The sequence below is a fragment of the Magnolia sinica genome, chromosome 18, assembly GCF_029962835.1.
Source record: "Magnolia sinica isolate HGM2019 chromosome 18, MsV1, whole genome shotgun sequence".
Classification (NCBI taxonomy): domain Eukaryota; kingdom Viridiplantae; phylum Streptophyta; class Magnoliopsida; order Magnoliales; family Magnoliaceae; genus Magnolia; species Magnolia sinica.
Genome location: NC_080590.1, coordinates 39,445,959 through 39,471,377, shown reverse-complemented (window position 1 = coordinate 39,471,377; position 25,419 = coordinate 39,445,959). Strand labels below are relative to the sequence as shown.

The 25,419-nt window shown below is 40.8% G+C and overlaps 1 protein-coding gene across 1 annotated transcript in view; it reads left to right on the top strand.

Annotated features, from left to right (window-relative positions):
• The first annotated feature begins 466 nt into the window (after positions 1-466).
• Positions 467-25,419, top strand: part of LOC131232362 (uncharacterized) — a 122,460-nt gene continuing 97,507 nt past the window's right edge. Inside the window, exons 1-3 of the mRNA XM_058228593.1 lie at positions 467-1,166; positions 1,484-1,645; positions 6,195-6,359. Of these exons, the coding sequence (XP_058084576.1) occupies positions 506-1,166; positions 1,484-1,645; positions 6,195-6,359 (988 nt within the window). The 5' untranslated portion in view covers positions 467-505. The remainder of the gene's footprint in view (positions 1,167-1,483; positions 1,646-6,194; positions 6,360-25,419) is intronic.

Below are 25,419 nucleotides of genomic sequence, written 5' to 3'. Positions count from 1 at the left end.
ACATCAATAGTGCATTAGCACCATCCAACGAGGATACATTTGAAGAAGCCGCCATGAAAATCGCAACAGAACATGACAATAGAAAAACAGTTGTTTGTTGAAATGGACTATCTGCTGGTGATTCGTCTTAAATCCTAAAACAGTTTCAACAAAAATGATGGACAAGATACAAACAGGAATAATATATGAAGGTTTTAGCTAATACCTTTGAACTCGTGAATCAGACACACCTACTCACACCAAATTAGTTTTTCACGGAGAAATACAGGATGCTTTCTAAAATTTGCATGATTTTGGCCTTCTTTTTTTCTTTTTCTTTTTCAAAAGAAGAGAACCGAACCAATTGTACGATAACTTAAATTTATTTTGTGGGACCCAACCAGCTGATAGATTTTTGTAATGGACACGATTGGACAGTATATCAAGGAGATAGCTGCTACGGAGCACATAGTACCTACCTCCCCACAAGCAAACCTCGCAATTCCAAGCTTGCTCACTCCCGAACATGGCTTCCCTACATATCGAACGTCCCCAAGGTGGCCTCTCGAACTACCATGAAGATGACCAGCAAAACCTGTCAGATGATGAAGATTACCAGCAAAACCTGTCAGATGATGAAGATTACCAGAAAAACCCGGAATATGTTGAAAGGAAGGAATTGTTCCAGTCGGCTATGACAAGCAAATGGGAGGTTGTGTTGGCGAAATACAAAAATGAGCCAAGGATCCAAAAGGTTAAGATCACCAGCACAGAGGACACTCTATTACACATAGCAGTCACCGATGACCGGAAGGAAGTTACAGAGCTTGTGGATGCGGTGACCAAAGTGGAAATCCTAGAGATGAAGAATGACATGGGAAACACTCCCCTCCACTTAGCAGCGGCAATGGGGAAGGTGGGCATGTGCAAATGCATAGTGAAGAAATATCGGCAATTGTTCTTTAATCGGCAGTATGTTGAGCAGCCCAAAAATGGCCCCACTGATCTGATCGATAGCCGCAACAAAGAAGGGGAGACACCGCTCTTCGTGGCCGCTGTTCATGGTAAAAAGGAAGCATTTCTCTACCTGTATTATCGGTGTCCTCGTGGAGTAGGCGGTAAGTATTGGATCAGGAGCAGTGATGGCAATAGCATTCTTCATGTGGCCATTTCTGGGGAATACTTCGGTAAGTGTTTACACTAAGCCATAATAACTTGATTACAGTTTACTAAAATTGAAACAGTCAAAATAGTGGGACCCACTTTCAATGGATCATAAAGCGTAAATTTCTGCTTGGTGGACATATAAAGAACAGACTCAGGAGAACATAGCCGCCAGTCCACATTCAGCGATGAATGTTTGTTGAATTTGCGGTTCTGATCTATCCACACTGGGTCCCACCACTCGAGGTTACGAGTTACTTGTGCGTGCAGCGTGTAAATTTTCAGAATGCATATAGGCACATGTATTTTACAGTTACTTATATTTTCTTGTTCTTGTAAGGTTTGGCCTTCGATATGCTGAAAAAGTGCCACAACAAGAGACATGATCTTATTAACTCTGTGAACGAGAGAGGGCTGACGCCTCTCCATTTAATAGCAAGTAATCCTTCCGCTTTCCAAAGTGGAACTCACCTCCGCAGAATTGAGGCAATAATCTACGAATGTAAGCCTCTCTCCTTATATATATATATATATATATATATATAGTGTTGAAGGTACTGGGAAAGTCACCATTACTTTTCATTCATACACGTAATCATCGCCCGTGATACAGCTCATAAAATGCACATTTTTTTCTCTCTACCAAATAAATTGTGTTCCACACACTACACCGCAAGTTATAATGTGTTCAACTTCTCTAAGGCCCATCGTGATTTTTTCACATCTTTTTAGAGCACGAGCCCAAAAATGAGGTACATCTAAAGCTCAAGTGGAGCAAACCATTGAAAGCAGCTGGGATTTGAAACCTTCATAAGCTCACATAAACCTGTATAAAGCGCAACCATATAATTCTTAGATAAGGTCACATAAACCTGTATAATTCTAAAGCTCATGAGGTTTATTTGGCATATAATTCTTCATAAACCTGTATAATTCTTCATAATTCTTAGATAAGGTCACATAAACCTGTATAAAGCGCAACCACAAATATCCGCTTTGTCAGAGCCTTCCGGGGCCTCAACAAGGTTTCGAAGTAGGTGTCACTGTTTCCAGTAGTGTCGCCAACTTGAGCCATGGTCTGCCTCGTTTTTTGTTCTTATGCCCTAAATTGATGTGGAAAAACAGATAGACGGTGTGGATCTGACATATACATCATGATGGGGCCGACAGAAGTTCGGCATGTCGGCCCTTCCCGTTTTCCTCTCTCTCCATAATGTGCTGCAACACACGCCGAGCAGCGGAGTTTATTGACTTCTGAAATTTAACCAGATCCCAATTGATGTATTTCTTAGATCCACACCATCCATCCATTTTAGGATATGAGCCCATAAACAAGGTAAATCCAAAGCTCAAGTGGACCACACCATAGAAAATAATACGAATTGACGCCTACCATTGGAAACTTCCTAAGCCACAAAAGGCTCCGATCAAGCTGGTATTTGTGTTTTCCTTTCATCCATGTCTTTGCAACCTTATCGACAAGTTATACGGAAAATAAACCTCACGATTGGCCCTAAGAAGGTTTCAATTGTAGTTCATTCAATCCCCACTGTTTTATGTGGTGTGGTCTACTTAAGCTTTGAATGTGCCTAAATTTTTAGTTCAATCCTTAGAAAAAGTTGATGGATGGTGTGGATCAAGAACATAAATCATAGTGGGGCTAGAGAAGTTCTAAACGTTAAAAGTTGCAGGGAGAGAAAAAATCAGTTTATTTTGTGAGCTGGTGTCTTCTGCAGTAACCAAGGAATGAATGCAACCGCACAGGAATTCCTGGTGCCTTCAACACGTATAATATGCAGTCAAGTAAATGTATTACGAGGTTACCTCATGGAGTTTCCGGTGAGGTAAACCTCTGTGGGCTCCACCATGATGTGTTATGGACATCTACATTGTGCTTTTGGTAGGTTCCCTCTAAGTCAGAGGATGTACAAAAAAATCAACCATATCTGAAACTCAGATGGGCCGCAGCATCTGAAACCATGGAAAATTATACTTAAAACAACTAAAAGAACTTGGTGGGGCCCACTTGAATTTTGTAACAGCCTAAAATTTGGTGTAACCATTCATCGAAGTGGGACACACAATGGATGGGCTGGATGTCTAAACCACATCTCATTGGGCCCTATATACAGTTAGGAAGGGTTCAATGTATGGGCATCCACTCTCAACTTTTGTCTATGGTGTGGCTCACCTAAGTCATGGATTACTCTAATATTTTGGCCAATTCTCACCATGAAAGGATGCATCTGATTAATGGGATGGATGTCATGGGATGGATGTCCATTATACATCATAGTAGGCCCATAGAGCTCAACCACATCAGAAGCTTCCCATGAGGTGGACCTTATAGAACCTTTTTCCATGTGTGTGCTCTGTGGGCGTCTGCTGCTTCAATTATTATCATTTTTAAATAAAAAGATATAATTAAAATGAGTGGAGTTAGTGAGCAGAATAACACTTCTTTTGGTCCTCACTATGTTTGGGCCATGGCACAAGAAATTTCCTAGATGGAAAAACTTAGGGCTTGGTTACTAAAACACCAAAAATGTATTCATTTCATTTTAGTTATAATTATACATTGGAGATCTCTAATGTATAATTATAATTAACTACAATGAGATGAAATTATCATTATGGGAAGTCTACCAAAATGACCTTCAGGTTATGTTTGGTAAATGCTTAAAAAAGAGTTCTTTCCATTTTAGTTAACAATAATTATATATTAAAGGTCTTTATCTATGTCATATCATGAGATGGGATTATAGTTCAAGATATTTGGTACATAATTACTCTTAATTAAAATGAGATGAAATTATTAGTTTTATGCGTCTTCTAAACAAACACTTAGGACCCATTTGGATACCATCAAATAAATTACTTTTTCTATTTACAACAGTAAATAAGTAACTTATTTGAGATAATCAAGTTTGGTTTATGTTCAATTATAAGTATTTAAAAAAAAAAAAAAAAAAACAAAAAACTTAAAGTTGTTAAATAAATTCAGATTAATAAGTAGAAACCAAGAGAGGTTACATAATTACTCTTAATTAAAATGAGATGAAATTATTATTTTTATGCGTCTTCTAAACAAACACTTAGGACCCATTTGGATACCATCAAATAAATTACTTTTTCTATTTACAACAGTAAATAAGTAACTTATTTGAGATAATCAAGTTTGGTTTATGTTCAATTATAAGTATTTAAAAAAAAAAAAAAAAAAACAAAAAACTTAAAGTTGTTAAATAAATTCAGATTAATAAGTAGAAACCAAGATAGGTTACTTGAGGCTTAAGTAGCTCAAGTACCTTAGGATCCAAACGACCCCTGGACCTTTTAATTTGTCGCCAGAAAATATACAAGTAAAAGGAGAAATATGATGGTCCTGGTCCCCCTTCATCTGAAAGAAGGCCTCTGATTGGTGGAATCTTACTGTCAAGGAGACATTTTGATGCATGGTCCATCCAGAGTGGGAAGGAACCATGGGCCCATTTGTAAGAATTGGAAATCTAAAGGCTAACCGTGAAGATCATAATGTTGAGGAACATGGTTGGGAATGCCCTAGGCCTGGCCGGGCTTTTAATAGCCTGAATTTTAGGGCCTAAAAGAACACATGGGCCCAGCCCATTTATTTTTCTACCCTTTAAATGCAGGCCCGAACCAACCTACTAAAGTTATATACTGATACATTCTCGGTCTCTGATTGGGCCTCAATAGAAAACTTTGCAGCATGGTCTCTTAACAAAGCAGCACCAAAATCAGCTAAGCTATATTATGTTGGAACCATAAACATTGGATGCCACACTAAAGCAAGCTCAGTAGTGATTCAGGTGGAACACATGCACAAGGGAACACGATTCGGAGGTTGAGCTTTGCCATGTATACTTATTTTTAGTTGTGAGACATGTGAGTGATGTGTGCCAAGGACTTCCATTGTGAAGATGTACTGGAATATTTTAAAATAGTTAATTTTTATTTCTATTAACAAAGCTCTTTGGAAAATCAACATTTGTCTTTCTTTGTGGGAAAGCATAGTCCCACATGGGGTTTTTAAACCTGCATTTGATCCCATGGCCTGCATTGATATGATAAATAGTCTCTCTCTCTCTCTCTCTCTCTCTCTCTCTCTCTCTCTCTCTCTTTTATTTTTATTTTAAACTCTCTCTCTCTCTCTCTCTCTCTACCTCTTTTATTTTTATTTTTTAAAATTACGGTTAGCTTGTTAGTACACACCCATGTCAGTACACACACTCAATGTTAGCCAGCCCCAATAGGGACGTCTCTTAAAATAGTGTAATATGAATAGTCATTTTTAGCGAGGGGGGATTGTAAAATCCCCGGGTCAAAAGTTGAGTGGTGCTTTTATAAATCTTAATTGGTACAATGATACTTAGGGTCGTTTGGCAACATGGATTTTGTGTACTTAGGATTTTTAATCCCAAATTCCGAATCCAAGTCATTTTTGTCACTCTGGATTTTAGTGCGTTTCAAATCTATCCAGAATTAAAAATCCACAAATCCCCGAAAACGTCTCTTTTTTATTCTTCTCTGAAAGGTGGATTACAAGATCCAAGGATTTTGGAAGGTGGATTACAAGATCTTACGATTTTCAATCCTCTCTCATTGCCCAAATTCTCTCCTTCTCTTCATGAATTGGCCTTTTTTGTATTGCATATCCACGTTGCTAAACAGATATCTTGAGTTTCAAATGATTGAAAATCCAAGCTATCAAAAACGAGTAATAGATTGAAAATCTTGGATATGGATTCTTAAGTTAAAATCCAAACGCAAGGTGCCAAATGACCTCGTATGCATTTACATTCTCGTGGTTCCTGGTTTTAATAACTATACCTTTTTTAAAGGGGAAAAAAGTCTTTAATTTGTACAGGAGGACACAACTCAATGATTTGTAGCAACAGTACAGTTAGATAGGAGTCATGGAAGATGGTCCATTCACGGAAAATCCCAAGATTGGAAGACCTGATTGTTTACATGTACAGTGAAGTAGTAATGTTTTTACGGTCACGTTACTTTTTTTTTTTTTTTTAAAGATATTGTGGTTGAGCCTCTTAAAGAGACAGACGTTAAAAGTGCCTTAGCAGAAGCAATTCGAAGAGAAGATGAATCTCGAGAGAAACCCTCAGACGTGCTGCCCAAGAACTACAGGATCTTGATGGACTTGTTCACGGTGCTGCGGAGGGTATTTAATATCAAAGGTAGAGGTTTACTGTTCTTAGTTACCCACAACCATTCTCTATCAGACGGTACTGTGATCCAAATGGTTGATATGATGGGCCCACCAAGATCACCCGGATTGGCAGTTCTTAGTCGGATGATCATATTTTGGCTTCTACTTTGTCCGAGCATGAACCTTTTCTCTCTTTTCTCTCCTAACCGTCTCTTTCTTCACCACTTGATGAAGGTTAGGATTCTTTCATTCGGGGATTTTTGTTATGTGTACTGTCCACAGTGGTAAAACAGTATTAACTATTTGGATCACTGAACCATGGGCCTACTTGACCCCTACAACCGGCTGTAGGCGCATCATATAATACCTGGGTTAGCTCTGGTGCATCCTCAACTGTGGGACCCATCGTGATGTATGTTCCTTAAATCCATGCCATCCATCTGTTTTTACATCTCATTTTAGATGATGATCCAAGAAATGAAGCAGATACAAATCTCAGGTGGACCACGCCACATGAAACAGCGATGATTAACCATTATAAACTTCTTTGGGTGGCAAAATATTTGGATCAAGCTGATATTTGTGTGGTCGCTTCATTCAGGTCTTTGTCACCTTATCAACAGGTTGGATGGAAAATAACACTCCAGTTGCCCCCAAGAAGTTTCTAATGGTAGGTATTCAATCACCACTGTTACTTGTATTTTGGTACACTTAAGATTTTGATATGTTTCATTTTTAGTATTATGCCCCAAGAAGTTTCTAATGTTAGGTATTCAATCACCACTGTTTCTTATATTTTGGTACACTTAAGATTTTGATATGCTTCATTTTTAGTATTATGCCCTAAAATGATCTGGCAAAGCCAATGTTGTTGCGAGGCACATGGACCACGGTGGGCTCAGGCGCAGGGATCCACCGAAGCTGCGCCCTTATACGTCTTGCCAATGGGTATTGTTCGTGGTACAAAGGCATATGATGCTTTGCTCAAGCACTCTGACATCGTACATGTGCCATACATATATCAAACGGACTAAATTGGGATTCTCACTGTCCCGAAGTCAGGTCCCAAAATCAGATTGTCTTAACAAATCCCGACCTCTAATTGGTGGAGACTTATTCAGTCAAATAGGACTATTGGATATTTTAATTTCTAACCATCCAATGAACGTCCGCAAATCCAATTCTCAGACAATCAGGATCAAACCCTGAATCACTCGCGCACACAAATCGTCGCTGTCTCTAGCCATATTTTAGTAACGAGCTGGGTACAAGGCAAGGCTGGAAAAGCTGTGGGGCCCAACATGATGTATGTGTTTTATCCTCGCTGTCCATTTATTTTTTCAGATCATTTTAGTGCATGATCCCAAATATGAGGCAGATTCGAATCTGAAGTGGATCACACCACAGGGAATGGTGGTGATTGAACACTCACCATTGAAAACTTTCTAGGGCCCAATATAATGGTTATTTTCCATACAACTTGTTAATTAAGTTACATAAACCTGGATGAAGGGAAAAAAGAAATATCAGCTTGATCCAAAACTTTCATGGTCATTCAATCAGCCATGTTTAATTCCTGTGGTGTGGCCACCTGAGATTTGAATCTGGCTCTTTTTACCCAATCTGACCAAATGGATGGCCGGCGTGGATAAAATACATACATTATGGTGAGTCGGCAGAGCTTTTCCAGTACCAACCGGTACCACATAGAACGCCAGTCCAAAAAAGGAAGAGAGATGTTCTTCTTCTTCTTCTTCAATTTTTATTTTTATTATATATATATATATATATATATATATATATATATATATATATATATATATATATATTATTTTTTAAATACTCTGCCAGTTTGATGAACAATAGGCATTTAAAAATTAGTTATAATTAGTTCACGTGTTATACAACTAATACAAATTAAACCATTCAAGTATGTGTCCCAGTTTGCATGTATCATGAAGTAAAATTTAAGCTCATTTTGTGACTATCATGTTGGCCGATATGTTTTTGGATGATTTAAATTGAATGATACCGAATGGTATCTTTAAAAAAGAAAGAAAGAAAGAAAGAAAAAAAAAACCGAATGATTTTGTTTTAAACAAATAAGTGTCCTCAGATAAGAGATTATGGTTATTCAACTAATCAGATTTTGGGACTGTACTTAGCCTTTTTAATTTGAGTTAACGCATGCTACTGTTACAATTTCTTAGTGCCTGAATGTCACGCATTCTTCTTTTGAGAATGTATGTACCACAAATCTCATTTAAAAACTTCACATCCCAGACGAGTGTGAGGAATGCCAATGTGGCATGCTTGTGTAACTTCAATTTCACCATAGGGTAGGTGATAAATGAACATTGGATAAGGAGAGTTAAGGTCTCTCATACAAGTGGCAAATGTTTGACAAGTTGACAGGATGATTTTTTGGCCAGGAGATGCAAACAATGTGATCTACCTGATGAATGTCCTTGATCTGATAAACATGTGCTGTTTTGGCACTGATGCTGCCAAGGACTCCATCGATCTTGCCAAGGGAGTACATTTTGTTGTATTTAAAAAATAAATTAAAAATAAATAAATAAATATTGGGGTTTCAAAATTCTTGCATGGTTTTCCCTCCAAAATTTTGTCAAACGTTTTTGTCCCTAATGGCTTTGCATAGCCCTTTTTCCCACATAGGAGAATAAATTTTAAGCGATTATCAGCGGATAGTGTTATAAATACTTCGGCCATCAAAGAACATGGGATTGTGTTGGACCCTTTGTTCTTTTTCTTAGCGCACGTGGGAGTGGGTGCATGGGCTCGTGTGGGTGCCGGCATGTAATAAAGGTTGCACTCGTTTTCAAAAAGCCTATGAATAGGCCTAAAAAAACAAGAAGAGAGAATACCCATACATTAACTGTAAATTCAGAATCCAACAAGTCCTGATGTTGAGCATAGATTAATCAGACCCAATGAAGCTTTAAAGGAAGATGGCTACAGACGAATGGCAACAGGTTCGATCTAAGTCCCAACGCAATCAACCATTCACCCTTTCGCAAGGAATATCTCTTTCGACACAACGGCTAATGACTTGTTTAGAATATTCGGGAGATATGGGAAGATCCGAGGCGCTTTTATCCAGTGGAATCCTCTAGAGGGTACGGTTTCATCAGATTCAATTGTGAAGAGGAGGCCAGAGCAGCAATGGGCATTCTAAATGGTAAAAGGGTGGATGGAAGGATTCTTTTGGTTCAAAAGGCGAAGGCCCGTGTGATACATTCGACCAGCTATTGCACAGACCGACCTAAGGAACCCATCAACAACTCTCTGACAACCATCCTCAGCAGGTGGACACGGCCTGTGATCCCCAGCAGGAGGTTAGATCTTTCGCTCAAACGGTGAGAGAGTTGATTGTCTCTCGCCCTCCAGGTGTTCGACCGAATTCGTATGAGAGCTCTAGGGGGACGAATGGTGTTCGATTTAATGCCTCAGGGAAATTTGTGGTTAAAGCTAATAATAGGAGTGTGGCTTTAAAGTTGAGGGAACTGAGCTTGGCTCTAGTGGCCCACACAATGGATGCTAATGTGCAAATTATCAGGCTAATTCAAGATCTCAAAAGCTCTAGGTATGTGTCATCCACCATTAATGTATTGCGTATCAGCCTAGACAAATTCCTTTGTCTTCAAGACTAGGATGGAACTAATTTCTTTCTCCTTTGATTCTATTCTCCACGAGAAGATGGGCATAGAGAAGGTTGAGGAGTGGTCCCCTAAACTCATTTCAGGTGGTGGAGGCAAATGGATTAGGTTCCATGGTATCCCTGTTCATGCCTGAATAGAATTGGTCTTTCGGGCATTGGGCAACACATTTGGTGAGGTTGTAGAGGTCGATAGATGCTTGAATCTGGGTCTTGTCCAAGTGGCAATTAGAATTAAAGTTATTATTCAACCGGGCACTAATACACATTCTCCCAGAGGGCTAGTTGTAACAGGAAAAACTTTTCCGATCTGGCCGACTATCAAAACCTCAAACGTCAGGCTAAAGGTAGGTTCAGGGACATAAAACAGTTAGGTCCGGGGCTAGGAATCTACCAGGCAGTGGGTTTAAAAAGTTTCTACTACCTTGCAAGCCTCAAAGAGCTGATGATCTGACCTCTCTCTCTCCCCCCCCCCATGATTCATCCCAAGGCAGACATTCCCGCCTCTCTCCCCACCAGCAACTTAGTCAACTTCCCCCAAACATTCAGGATATCCAATAGGGGGTTGAGACGAGCCCCCCTTTATCCACAGTAGCTTTAGAGGATATCATCTCTCCTAGCATTCGTGCCAATGACTTCAGCACTTACCCTTTCCATCAGCAGGATTTTCAACAAGATGAGTGTTGTCCAGTTGTCAATCTAGCTCCTATGGTTGTTCATTCCCTCAGACAACCTTCCTCCTCCCAATTGCACATGGCCCTCGTATTCCAAACCAATTCAACGCCTTGACAAGCCCTCTTTGAAGGCAATAGCCCTCTGCAAATAGCAGATAACTTTGAGGAAGAACCTGGCGATTCTGGTATCCTAGCATTGAATGCTGTGAAAGAAAGAAGGGTTCTCAATGCAGGGGGTCACCTAGCAGTTGACCTCTCCCCCTACTTCAAGTCGACTCTCATCACAAATATCTAACCAGCCTCCCTTCCCTTACCGTCCAGATACCCAAAACTTAATATATGAGAACCTCAATCGCTGCAAGCCTTGGGAGCAAAGGTGAATATCCGAGAGAAGTCAGCATCTCCTTTTGTTGCTCCTCTTCGCTTTAGCATAGCCCAGACAGCTGCAGCTACACCCCAGTCTCCCTCTCCTGAGACAGCGAAGGCCCCAATTAAAGGCTCATAGAGGGGCCTCTGCCTATCCCATTCCATCCCTCCTCATTCAGCTAGTAATATTCATGATGCGGAGAATCCTACCCCTCTCGGATAGGGCAAGGAGATTGACCTAAGCAGTACTAGAATTCCTGGGATTGTGTTGTGTCCAGCGAAATAGAGGATCAAAGGCAGAAAGATAGTGGTTGAAACAAACTAGCATGGGAGACTCTGGACATTGAAGCATAGGGGCGAGCTATCATCTAGTGTTGTCCATGGATAAAATCCTATATGGAATGCGCGCGGGGTGGGGAATTTATCTTCGATTAGAACTATCAAGAGATTAATCAGAGAGTTCCACCCGGCCATGCTGGAAATCCTAGAACCTATGCTCAGAGACAAAAAATGAATTCTAATGGGCTTAAAGCTGGGCTATCACTCCTCCTGCTCCAATGCCAGCTAGGGTGGGAAGATTTGGGCATTTTTGGCGTCATTTCTGACCACTTAGGTTCTAGCTTCCTCAGAGCACATGCTAACCATGGTTGTGGGTCTCAACCATGGCTCAATTAAGGTGCTTATCTCCTACGTGTACGTGAAGTGCTCCAAAATCATGAGGAGGAATTTGTGGGATGAATTGGCTCATTTAAGGATAGGCTGCACCATTCCCTGGGTGGTTTGTGGCGACTTCAACGCCATGCTGTCCCAAGCTGACCGATGAGGTTCTACATCTTTTGACGCTATGAGCGTAGCTAAATTTGCGGAGGGGCTGAACAATGCGGGCCTAGTTGACACTCTCTTCTCGGGCAACCATTTTACCTGGTGTAACATCCAAGCAGGGCAACCTAGGGCCTGGGTGAGATCGGATAGAGCTTGTTGTAATGACCGCTGGTTGCGAAGCTTCCCCTGACCACACCCTTCTTTTATTATCTTTTCCCTCTCTGTAATCTTCGGGTCCAAGAGCTTTCATATTCCAACAGATGTGGTGTAGCCACGAGGGCTTATAAAACCTTATAAAAAGCATCTGGGCGACGCCAACCTCTGGAGACCCTATGTAGTTGTTTATTGGTAAACTGAAATATGTCAAACAGGCCCTAAAAATCTGGAATAGAGAGATATTTGGCAATATCTTTCTGAGAATTCAGATTGCTTGTACTGAGCTCAGCCAAGTTGAAGACGCTACCCAAGTTGCTTCAGATCCTCTCGCTCATCAAACGGTCCAGAAGGCCAGAGAAAATATGTCCTACCTCGAGCTATGTGAAAAAATATTTTGGAACCAAAAGGCTAGAGCACACTAGCTACTAGAAGGATATTGCAACCCAAAATTCTTCCACAATTCAGCTACAGGCAGAGCCAGAAGATCAGCGATCCAAGAGATCAAACTGTAAGGTGGGACGGTGATTTGTAGTCAGGTAGATATGAAGAAGGGTGCTGTGGAGTTCTTCCATAACCAGTTGCAAGCGGAGGCGGATCCAAATCTAAGTGGCTTGCTGGAATGCATCCCGTGCTCTTTGACATCAAATGACAATCAACCACTATTACGTGAGCCGTCTGTTGAAGAATTGCACAAAGCAGTTAATGCCCTCCTAGTCGATGGCGCAGCGAGGCAGGACAGGTTCTCCGGGGCATTTTTCCAAGAATGTTGGGACATTGTTCATAGCGACCTCCTCAAGGCAGCCTACTTATTCTTCAGTGGTGGCAACATCCCCATAGCTCTCTCAGCCACACTCATCTACCTGCTTCCTAAGATAAGCGTCCCCTCAATCTTCTCTGATTTTATACCAATAAGTTTATATAATTGCTTGTATAAGATTTTTTCAAAGATTGTTGTAATGAGACTGGGAAAGATCCTAACCAAAACAGTCTCCATAGAATAGAGTGCCTTTGTGTAGGGTAGGTCCATTGCGAAAAATTGCGTCCTTGTGCAAGAAATCTTCCGTGACATCAATAAGAAGGCTAAAGGAGGAAATATACTGTTGGAATTAGATATGGAGAAAGCATATGTTGGCTCAACTAGAATTTCCTTAAGGAGGTCCTGTCTAAGTTTCGTTTCCACTGGGATTAGATAGCAATTGTTGAAAGCTGTTGGTTCTCAATTCTTATCAATGGTGAAGCAGCCAGCTTCTTTCAGTCTTCGAGAGGCCTCAGACAGGATGACCCCATCTCCCCCACCCCATTCATTCTAGCAGCCAAAGTCCTTAATCGAGGTTTCCACCAGCTTGTGGTGGGAGGGAGCTGCCAGCACTTTAAGACCACACTAACTGTCCAACGGTCTCCCACCTCTTTGCGGACACCACAATCCTTTTTACGAATGGTTCCAGAGTTTCCTTGAGAAAGATTAAGAAATTCCTGAACAACTATGAGAGCATATCAGGCCAAAAAATCAATACAAATAAAAGCTTCTTCATCCCTTCATTTGGGATGTCTGAAAGTAGGATTAGAGCAGCCTCATCTATCCTTAGTTTTGACAAAGCGTCGGCTCCTCTCCAATATCTAGGTGTCCCCATCTTTCAAGGGAGGCCCAAACGTATTTATTTTCAGTCGTTGTTTGAAAAAATTTAGAACATAATTCTCAATTGGAAGAACATAATTCTCTCTTAGGCGGGGCGTCTAACCCTCATAAACCATGTATTGGGTATCATCCCTATCCACACTCTGGCGGTTATGGAAGTCCCCTGCTTTATTTTGGCGAAGCTCAAGAAGTCTTTTGCAGATTTCTTTTGGGGGCGGGACGACCCGAAGAAAAAATGCCATTAGAGGAAGTGGGAGAGCTTATCCCTCCCTAAATCGGAAGGGGGTTTGGGCATGAGAAGCCTGAAATAAGTTATGAAAGCATTCAGGTTGAAGCTTTCTTGGACAACCCTATTTAGAAGGGAAGCAAGCTGCTGGAGCAATTTCATTAGGGCCAAATACACGTCCAACTTCATCCAGTAGCCTCCTAGCACAACAGAAGCACTGTCGATGCCGCTGCCTCGCCCATCTGGAAGAAAATCACGAACCTCTTCCATTTGGTGTATTCTACGTCCCGCTGGTTGATTGGTAAAGGGGACATAGACTTCTGGGAAGACGATTGGTTGGTCCTGGGGCCCTTGCGTCAGTGGAGATTATTGCATTCTACTAATGATTCACAGCACACCAAAGTTAGAGACTACATCGGTTCTGGTGGTTGGATCAAGAGGCCCAATGCCTCCCATCTCCTGGCCCAAGCAGCCATTGATTATATCTCTGTTGAAGGCATCTGCACTTCAACGGCCGACGACAAACATATTTGGATGGATGCGACGAATGGCGAATTGATCGTGGCCTTAGCATGGCAAAGTATCAAACTAAGTGCCATCAAGCAAAGGTGGACAAATTGGGTGTGGCATCCCAAACTGCCGTTAAAATTATCTCTGTTAACTTGGAAAATTTTCTACAAGGCGATCCTGGTGGACGATAGTCTTCAATCTAAGGGTGTGAGCATGGCGTCTTGTTACAGCTGCTGTCCTCCGCCCTGCAGGCCAGCCGCGAAATCCATCGATCATCTATTTGCTATTAGTTGTGTGGCTAACAACATTTGGATGTTTTTCTCCCGTCCTTGTGGCATATCGGATCATGGTTCGGAGTCTGCTATAGATCAAGCCACCTAATGATGGTGCATGGCCCACTGTCCCAGCAATGCCTCCTCCCTTAAAGGGCTGATTCCCAATTTTTATATTTCAGGAACTGTGGAAGGGCAGGAACACCAGTAGATTCAAAATTAGGGTATCTAACACCCATGATATCATCACTGGCACCTTCTTCTGGATTAACTAGGTTAGCAGATTCCTTTTTTTTTAAAAAGGATGTTTTCATTCAAATAACAAAAGATGTACAGAGAATGAGAACAAGCACCCATGATTCAGGCCCTCCCAAATAAAAGGATAGGAGAGCCTATCATAAGGGGCAATGTGAGGAAACAAAACAAAATTGTAATCCAGGGCGAGCCGAGGTGCAAAGAACGAAAGAAACGAAGAAAGCCAGGGGTTAGGGCCCCCTCCTAATACTGCCAAAGCTCATCCTATCAAGGAAGAGGAGGCCCCTGGGAGTACAAGGAAGATCGGCGTGGTTGAGAAATAAGACTGACTTCTGATGCAAACTCCCCATCCTGGCTAAGGCGTCCGTCGGCCCATTACCTTCTCTAAGAATATGCACAAACTCTACATTACCGGCTTTGCTTAGAGTGTAGATCCTGTCGATCTACCACTTCCACTTCCATCCTGGGTTGGACCTACCCATGAGGAAATCCACCAACAAACGGGAGTCTGATTCCACAATGATGCTAGTGTAGCCCAAGCGAAGATAATACATCAGCCCGTCATGAATGACCCGGAGTTCCGTTCTAGTATTGGAGGTGCGAAACAGAATTCACCCTTCTCTCCTCTAAAAACTCTACCTCCCCCTGCCTCCCCCAGGTTACCACTAAAGGACCCGTCAACGTTCAATTTGAACCAGCCCACCGGAGGCCATTTCCAAATAACCACCTGGGTTGGGCTCTTCGGTTTTGGCTGAATCGCAATTCCCAAGGTTGCAAGGGCTACGCTTACCGAATCTCTACGAGAGCAAGGAAGGCCCCATCTGGAAACAAGGAACCTAACCCAACCTAAAATACGGGAGATGACGACTTTTGGCTTCTCTTGAATCCCATCGAACTTCGCCTCATTCCGGCTTCTCCAAATCTCCCACAAAATAAAACAAGGCAGTAGCTTTTTGAAAGGAGGAGACGAACCGTGGGAAGACCTGGTCTCCCACTAATGGTGTAGTCATTCAAAAATAGAAGAAGAGGAGATTCTCTGTACGCCAAAAATACAAGCAAAAAAGACCCAAACCTCATTCTCCAAGCTACTATCCAAGAATAGGTGGGCATACATCTCAGCCACCGGTCTCTATGTGTGGTTGTTGTCGGTGAAGCAACAGCAGCACATGGATGCAATTTGGATGCCCTCGGACTGAATGCTCTCATCCATCGGGAGAGCTCTCTGAAGAATCCTCTAAACTAGTAGAGAGATCTTCAAAGGAATCTTAATGTTCCAAATCTTATCACCCCAAACTGTGTTCTGACTGTCGGTTCTGCTGATGTTCTACACCAATGCCACCGAGAACTCACCTGATGAGTTCGTAGGCCAGAATGGACGATCAGGACCATTCGTCAAGAAGTAGCCCCCACTGAAGATGGACACAATGTCCTAATCTGGGAGGATCGTGAGGACTGCCGATGGCAGCAACGACCTAGATTTGCTGAGGAAATCCTTGATCTTGAGGTGCTCCATGGACGGGCTGATGATAGATGAAGAAATTCTTTGAATTAGCGGTTTTAGCCCAGACCAGTTGACGCGCCAAAGGTTCTGATCTCCCTCGCCTACCTGCCATTGAGTATGAAGATCCAGTAGTGGGAAAAGTTTGCGAATTCTGGTCTAGAGAGGAGAGTCCGACGACACTGACCGAACTTGGCCACTGTTTTGTTAAGTCTGCTCATATTTGGATTGCATGAAGGATGCCCACAGCCCTTTTTGGGAGCTATATTTCACCACCCAGGCCATATTTAGGCGGAACGCTATCATGACATCGACCAGTCTTCAAATTCCCAGACCACCTTCCACCTTTGTTGCTGAAATGTGTTTCCAGCCCCTTCAATAGAGCTTCTTCCTCCCTTCGGCCCAGCCCCATAGAAAGTTCACAAATTTTCTTTCCAATGTCTTTAAAACTCCAGCTGGAATGTGCGTCGCAGCCAAGGTGTGCACCGGGACACTAGCTAGGACATGCTTTACAAGAGTAACTCTACCCGCCATTAAAAGGCAACGGGCTTTCCATCCCTTGATATGACTTTCCACCCTCTCAATCAACCTTTGAAACACACTATTTCTTCTCCTACCTGCCGCTATCGGGACCCCCAAGTAGATGATGCTATTTACCGATCTTTCCATCTCCAATACCCTGTGGATTGCACTAGCCCTGGAAGTTGCCATGCTCTCACCACACATAAACACACTTTTTTGGAAACTGATTTTTTGCCCAGGCACCTGCTGGTAGTTGAGGAGGAAGTTCTTTGCCGACCGAATGGACCGGAGGCCTCCATTAAGGAATAGCAATGTATCATCAGCAAATAGGGGATGAGAGACTACTTCAATGTTGCGGCGGCCTTTGAATAGCTTCTTGAATCCATGGCTAAGCACCTCTGATGCTTAAATAAAGAGACTAGGAGAAATAGGATCCCCTTGCCTAAGACCCTGCGTGGATTTGAAGAAGTCCCCAGCCTCCCCGTTAATTAGAATCGAGAACCAACAATTGCTCCAGCACTTCTCAACCAGATTAATCCAGGGAGTGGAAAACCTTGCGCATTCCAATCCAGGGAGTGGATTCCTGCTGATTCCCAACCAACTCAAAATGTCCAACATAGCAATGCTGAAATCCTTATGCATTCCAATCTTGGTTCCTAATCCTTGGAAAGTGATGTAGGGATGAACATGATGAGGTCGAGCACCGTCTCCCTCAAGAGGATAACTGTTCCGAATCCATGAAACTTCTTTGGACTCCTTACAGAGGCTTCTTGAATCCACGACAAAGAAAGCAAGCAAAATAGAAAATAAATTCTATAAAATTCAAAATTGATTAATGAATGAAATAAATGAGTTCACAACCCTTTAAATAGGGATACCAAGCAAAGGGAGAGAAATCAGAAGTAAACTACAACTAAAACTCCTAGAATTCCTAACTTACTATAAATAGTAAACTTACTATTTATAGATGGTTGTGATGTCTACTAGTGTGTAAGGTTTTCAACCAAAAATAGTAAGTGTCCTATTTGGCTTCACCAAGCTATTCTCCTAATTTTTCTAAGCTCTTTTCATGTTGGGCGCAACTCTTAAAGCCCAACGGATGAAGAGTTATGATGAAACTAAAACTTATTATTTATAGTAAAATGGAATTAAAATAAGGAAACGACCGTCAATCCAGGGATATTTTGCAAATCTAGCTTGCGTAACTTGGCATAGTGGGGTTGGTTGGCTAAAGTAGCTCATTCTACCCCAAAATCATATATTTTACACCTGATAACTCATTCCGAATTGTGAGATACGCTCGATCTAAGGTTTGACAGTCCGGATCACTTTTGTCGTCGACCGAGCCTTTTCTGATCCATCTTGGCCATGAAATTGTCCGCGACTCGCTCTACATCAGAAAGTGGCGGCAGTTAAATGGGCCAATCCATTTACAGGCTAGATAAAACTCAACGTGGACGGATTGGCCAGAGGCAACCTGGGCCAATCAGGTGGGGGTGGTGTTGGAAGGGACAACAATGGTAAATTCCTTTTTAGCTTCTACCATGGGTATGATGTCAGCACTAACACTAGGGCAGAAATTAAGGCGATATTAGATGGCCTTATATTATGTGCTCTCTTGGGATTCCCTAGAGTTCAAGTTGCTAGCAATTCTGGCATTGTGGTGCAGGCCCTGTCCAACATTAAGAGTTCATGCTAGTCCATCTAGTACTGGAAGGAGAGAATCAAGTCCATCTCGCACGAGTTGGAGATTCAATTTTCCCACATGTCTAGAGAGGCCAATTAGGTGGTAGATGGCTTGGTCAGGCTAGGAATTGAATGCCAGCAAGATTGTAATTTTCGTTCCTTGGAAGCCCTTCCCTCCACGATCCAAGGCCTCCTCTTTCTTGATAGAGTAGGCTTAGAAAACTTGAGGATATCCTAGCCGTTGCTATTTTGATCTCGATATCTATAGTCACATGATAGAGGGGCCCATTTCTTTTTGCTATCGGCCCACCTCAAATCCTACGCTGTAAGCTGTTTGTGACAACTCTTTCATCGAATATACATGTCCATTTAAAAAGAAAAAAGAAAAAAAGGTTGCACTCGTTTGTTTTGAAAAGTGATGTCTATTAGTGTCAAAGGGTTAGTAAGTCCAAATGTCATACTAATTGGATTCAAAGCCCATAGTTACATCCCTTTTGAAGGGGTGTCTTTATACCCTTAATATCTCAGGGTATCAAGTAAAAGTTTATAAAAAGACTTCTCATCATTCATTTTTTCTTTTAATATATAGAAAGAAAAGCTTTTTAACTTTATCTCAGATTATATGGTTTTATAAATTTTCCTACTGTTCCGGGTTTAGGCTACAATTAGTTCAAGTATACCTATATTAAATGCACCATCGTGACCAAACTAAATCATTTTATACTGGAGGTCTATTTTCCAAAATTCATATTGCACTTGGAATGTGGTCCGAGGGAAAATTCAATTTCGGGCCAAGTAATTCCAAATCACACCTTAACTTCTACAATTCAAAAAGTTTTCTCTCTCCTATATATATATATATATATATATATATATATATATATATATATATATATATATATATATATATATATATATATATAAGTCTAGATAATTCTTTGAACCCCAATAATACCACACTCCACATTCATTCCTCTAAAAGCCCTCTAAGAGAGAAAATGGACAATAACTAGTTACCCATGCTGATGTGGAATGGGTCGCAGATTCATTCATGGTTAAGATAGATTGAAGAAAAGAAGTCAAGAAGGATTGAACACATGTGACTCAATGTAGTTCAATTGGTCGATAGGTTGAAACTCTAACACAAATTCCAAACTACTTGCTGTCTGGTTTCTCCCTATTTAGATAGGTCGATAGGTCGTAATACAGTTCAATAGATGGGGTCGATAGGGTGACAATCATAGAAATTTTTTTTTATTTAAGTCTTTGGACACTTTTAAATGGTTTGACCTGCAGACTAGACTCGTCGATGACAAGTTGATGGGTATCGAAAATTTACATATTTTTTTGAATTTATTGCCTTATTTGATTAGAATTCTTTGATTATGTTTTAGGTTTATTAAAAGGGTGTTAAACTCATTTTTTATCATTAATGAATTCGATAAATCAATTTCTTAGAAAGTTTCCTCTTTCTTCTTGTGGATTCGAGATTTTCTTTGATGGATTCAAGGTAATTATCGATTGAGGAGGACGGTGATCGAGCACATCACGTTCTCCCCTGTGTCGGTGTTATTAGAGCGAGGACTCCCCTTGTGTCGATGGCAACTAATGACAAAATGAGCCAAAATCTTGTGGATGATGAGACAATGTTTCATTACTTATTGGAAAGAATGGAAGCTTTCCACCAGGAGAGTCAGTTGACCATGTAAGGGCTATAGGCAATCCTCTCAACCATATCGCGGATGCACTATTTCCACCCTGAGCCTAAGGCAAATCTTAGCCACCCATGATCTCTGTACATCACAACCCTAATTTTCGTAGAGCATTTTCAGGGGTGGATATCGGACTACCCTAGATGAGTCGAGCTCTAGTGATGAGGATGTCGATGGTGTCATTGACCATTGATCGATCTATACATGGAAATGATTGACTAGATTGTGCTAAAAGAAACTATCAAGGTAAGGTCGAACTTCCCATTTTTAATAGCTTATTGCGTAAAGAAGACTTCCTTGATGTTAGGAGAAATAAAGTGGTATTTCGATTACATGGACGTGCTAGAACAGAAGAAAGTAAAGTTGGTTATGTTCAAATTAAAATTCGGTGCTTCATCACGGTGGGAGCAATTACAACTATCCCATACCCGATAGAACAACGCACCCATCTGATCATGGTTGCGGATGAGACGCCTTCTTCGACCACAATTCCTCCCAAGTGATTACAAAAAGGTGTTGTTCTAGTAATACCAAAATTTCCAGCAGGGGAATCAGATTGTCACAAATTATACTGAAGAATTCCTATGGTTGGAAACGTGGAATGATTTGTTAAAGACTAAATCATAGAAGATAGCACGATTCATAGGCGGTTTACCACCAACAATTTAGGACCGAGTTAAGATGCACTCGGTCGAGACTATGGATGAAGCAGTTCAGTTAGCAAGTAGGGCGGAAGAGCAACTTGCAAGGGTCCCTACTCGACTCCACCCCCCATGATGGGTCCTACGTAGGATTCAACATCATCCAAAGGAAAAGAACCAATAAGGGGTCATCCTCAACCTCCTATAGCCATGAGTTGTGACGAGGGGAACGGTCCATTTAAACCTCAAAGAATAACAACCATTGCTATTGGCTTGAGTAGGATCCCGAACCCCTATAGTCGGCCATGACCTAACTAGTGCTATCGATGTGGCCAATTGAGTCACTTATCAAACACTTGCTCACATCAAAAAGTGGCAAACCTCACCATTAATGATGGTGTCACTAAGAACATAATAGAAGACCCGAAAGATGATGAGTTGGGGCATGTTGTAGATGACGAAGTTGATGAAGTTGAATGGGTTTTGGAGGATCATGGTGAGTCACTAGTCATGAGATAACTACTGTATGCACATAGGAATGAAGTACATCCACAATGACATAAAATCTTCCGAACAAGATTTACTGTGAATCAAAAAGTTTGTGATGTGACCATCGACAGTGGGAATAATGAAATCATCATCTCCAAGGTCATGGTGGAGAATTTGTAATTGAAAATAGAGTGTTATCCCTCCTCGTATTCAATTGGCTAGATTAAGAAAGTCAGCGAGATGGAAGTAACTGAACAATATACAATATATTTTTCAATTGGCAAACATTATAAAGATAAAGTGGTATATGTGACATTATTGATATGGAAGATTGTCACATTCTACTTGGTTGACCATGGAAATCCAATCATGATGTCACTCATAGAGGACAAGATAATGTATACATTTTTGTTAAAGATGGTTGGAAAACCATACTAGCCCTTATGGATCCAGTAAAACCACTCAAAACTTTTAAAGTAGAGGGCGTTCAATCTTAACCATTATGAACTTTGTGAAGGAATCAAAGGAGATGGGACAAGCCTACGAATTAATTGTTAAGGGAAAGTACAACCCTTGTCACTTGAATTTAAAGAAATTTAGCTCGATGACCTTCCCAATGGATTGCCTCCCATGAGAGATATTCAACACCATATCGACCTTGTCCCCGGGTCCATCTTATCCAATCATCCTCACTATCAGATGAGTCTAAATGAGTGTGATATTTTGCAAGGACAAGTGGAGGAATTGATCTGTAAGGGTCTAAACCCATACATCGTTCCGGCCCTGTTGACTTCTAAGAAACATGGGAGTTAGCGCATGCGTGTTGACATCCGGGTGATCAACAAGATTACTATAAAATATAGGTTTCTTATATCACAGTGGATGATATGTTGGACATACTTGAGGGTGTAAAATTATTTTTTTAATTGGATTTAAGGAGTGGATACCATCATATTCAGATATGGTTGAGTGATGACTAGAAAATATATAGCTTTTAATACCAAGGAAGGGTTGTATGAATGGTTGGTTATACCCTTCGGTTTTTCGAATGCACCTATTATATTCATGAGGTTGATGAACCAAGTTCTGAAGCCATTCATTAGGCGGTTCGTAGTGGTCTACTTTAATGACATTTTAATATACAGTTAGGATGATGCAAGCTATATGGAACACCCAAACTTGTCTTTCAAGTGCTCACTGAAAACAAGTTGTATGTCAATTTAAAAAAATACTATTTTCTAAATGATAGCTTGCTATTTTTGCGCTTTATCATGAAGGTGGACAACAAATAGGTGAGAGCCATCAAGGAATGGACGGTTCTAATGAACATCCATGAAGTACGGAGTTTACATGCGTTAGCGACATTCTATCATCGTTTCATGAAGAACTTCAACACCATTGTGTCACTGATTACAAATTGTATGAAGAATGAACCATTTCAGTGGATTGACAAAGTTGATAGGAGCTTTGTTAAAATCAATTACAAATTGTCCACAACCCTAGTTCTCGTACCTTCTAACTTCAACAAACTATTTAAGGTTGAATGTGATGCTTTATATATCAAAATTAGGGAGTTTTATCACAAGAGGGTAGGACAGTAACCTTCAACGGTGAAAAACTTAGTGATCCACGTAAAAAAGTGGTTGACGTATGAGCTCGAATTATACGCAATGGTCCAAGCATTGTGATATTGTCGCCATTACTTAATTCAGATGGAATTCATTCTTTTCATAGACTATCAAGCTCTTAAAATTATTAATAGCCAAGCCAACATGAATCATTTGAATGTTAGATGGATTTCATTCTTGTAGGAATTCACATTTGTGTTAAAGCATAAATTTGGGCAATGAAAAAAAGTGGCTTATGCACTTAGCCGATGCACAACTTTGTTAGTCACCATGGGCAATAAGGTTGTTGGGTTTGATTACCTTAAAGACCTACATGCTGACGACGACTACTTGAAGGATGCGTGGAACAAATGCCAAGAAGGTCAACCCAACATCGTCCATATTCAGGATAGATTTCTCTTCAAAGGAAATCAACTGTGCATTTCTCGGAGTTCCTTGCGAGACTGTATCATCCAAGAGCAACATAAAAGTGGCCACAATGGTCATCTAAGTCGAGACAAGACAATAACTCTCTTGGAAGATCATTATTATTATCCAAGGCTAAAGTGAGACGTGGGAAGAACAGTGCAATAGTGTCACATGTGTTAGACATCCTAGGGGTGGTCACAAAATACAAGACTATACACTTCATTGCCTATCCTCGACGACCCTTGAGAGGATTTGTCTATGGACTTTATGCTAAGTCTTCCATGGACCTAATGTGGTGTGGATTCTGTCTTCTTTGTACTCGATAAATTTTCTAAGATGGCCCATTTGATACAATGCAAGAAAACTCTCAACTCTACACACGTTGCAAATATATTTTTCAAAGAAGTTTGACTACATGGAGTCCCAAAATCCATCACCTCAGATCGTGACACTATATTCCTCAGTGATTTTTAGAGGACTTTGTGGTGACTATTTGACACTCGGTTATAGTTCAGTAATGCATATCATCCTCAAACTAATAAATAGACCGAAGTAGTGAATTGTACACTTAAAAACCTTATGCGATGCATTTCAAGTGATAAGCCTAAAAATGGGACTTGGCTTTAGCTTAAGCAGAATTCATGTTCAATAACATACTAAACCATTCCATTGGTAAGTCCCCATTTGAAATTGTATACTAACGATTACCTCTCGACACCCTTTATTTGGTTCCCTTGCCTAAATTGTCGAGCATGAGCATCGCCGTAGAACATATGGCGGACTGTATCATAAGAGTACACTCTGATGTTCAAGCCCAGTCGAAGACATCCAATGACACGTACAAGGAGAAGGCTAACATGCATCGGTGTTTGAAGGTATTCAATATTGATGACAGTGTGATGGTTCATCTGCGCAAAAAGAGATTTAATTTCTAACCGGGACATACAGTAACCTGAATAACAAGAAGATTAGATCGGTACCCATCCTTCGTAAGATCAATGACAATGCTTATGTTGTTGATCTTCCTGAAGATATGGAGATCTCACGCACATTCAACGTGGCAGACTTGTACGAGTATCATGAACCGAATCTGATGAATAACTTGAGGACAAGTTCTTTTGAAGTGAAGGGGACTAAGGTAGAATGGGTTGCGGATTCATTCATGGCTAAGATGGACCCAAGAAAAGAAGCCAAGAAGGATTAAACACACTCTGCATAGTTCGAACGGTTAACATGTCAAAATTTTGCTAGAAATTCCAGATTGCTTACTGTCTAGCTTCTGCTAGTTTAGACAGATCGATAGATCTTATCTACTAGTCAAAATCTAGTTCGACAGGTTGACAGATCGGGCCGATAAGTCGAAAATCACTGAATTTCTGATTTAATTCTCTCTACACTTTTAGACTGTTTCGATCGGTCAACTTGATTGGTCAATCACAAGTCAACAGGTCGTGGAAATTTACGTAATTTTTTGAATTTGTTTCCTTTTTTAATTAGAACTTTTTACTTATGTTTTAGGGTTTTTTTAGGGTTATTTAGAGGGTGTTAAACTCATTTTTTTATATCATTAATGAATTTAACAAATCAATTTCTTAGAAGTTTTCTTCTTCTTCTCACAGATTCGAGATCCTTGTGGATCCAAGGTAGTTATCGATTGAGGAAGACGTTGATCGACCTCATTGTATTCTCCCCTTCGTCACATGCCATCCACAATAATCTTCTGACAAATAGAATGAGAGTCATTGGATTTGCAAAGGATCTAGCTTAACTTTTTCCACATAGGTTTTGTTCACATGACACACAAATGCGCACTAAGCTACAATTCATTTGAGCTGTGTGGAGCCCATTATCTTATTTATGTGGAACTCAAGCTGTGAACGTGGTGTCCTCCAAGACATTTCAATTCTC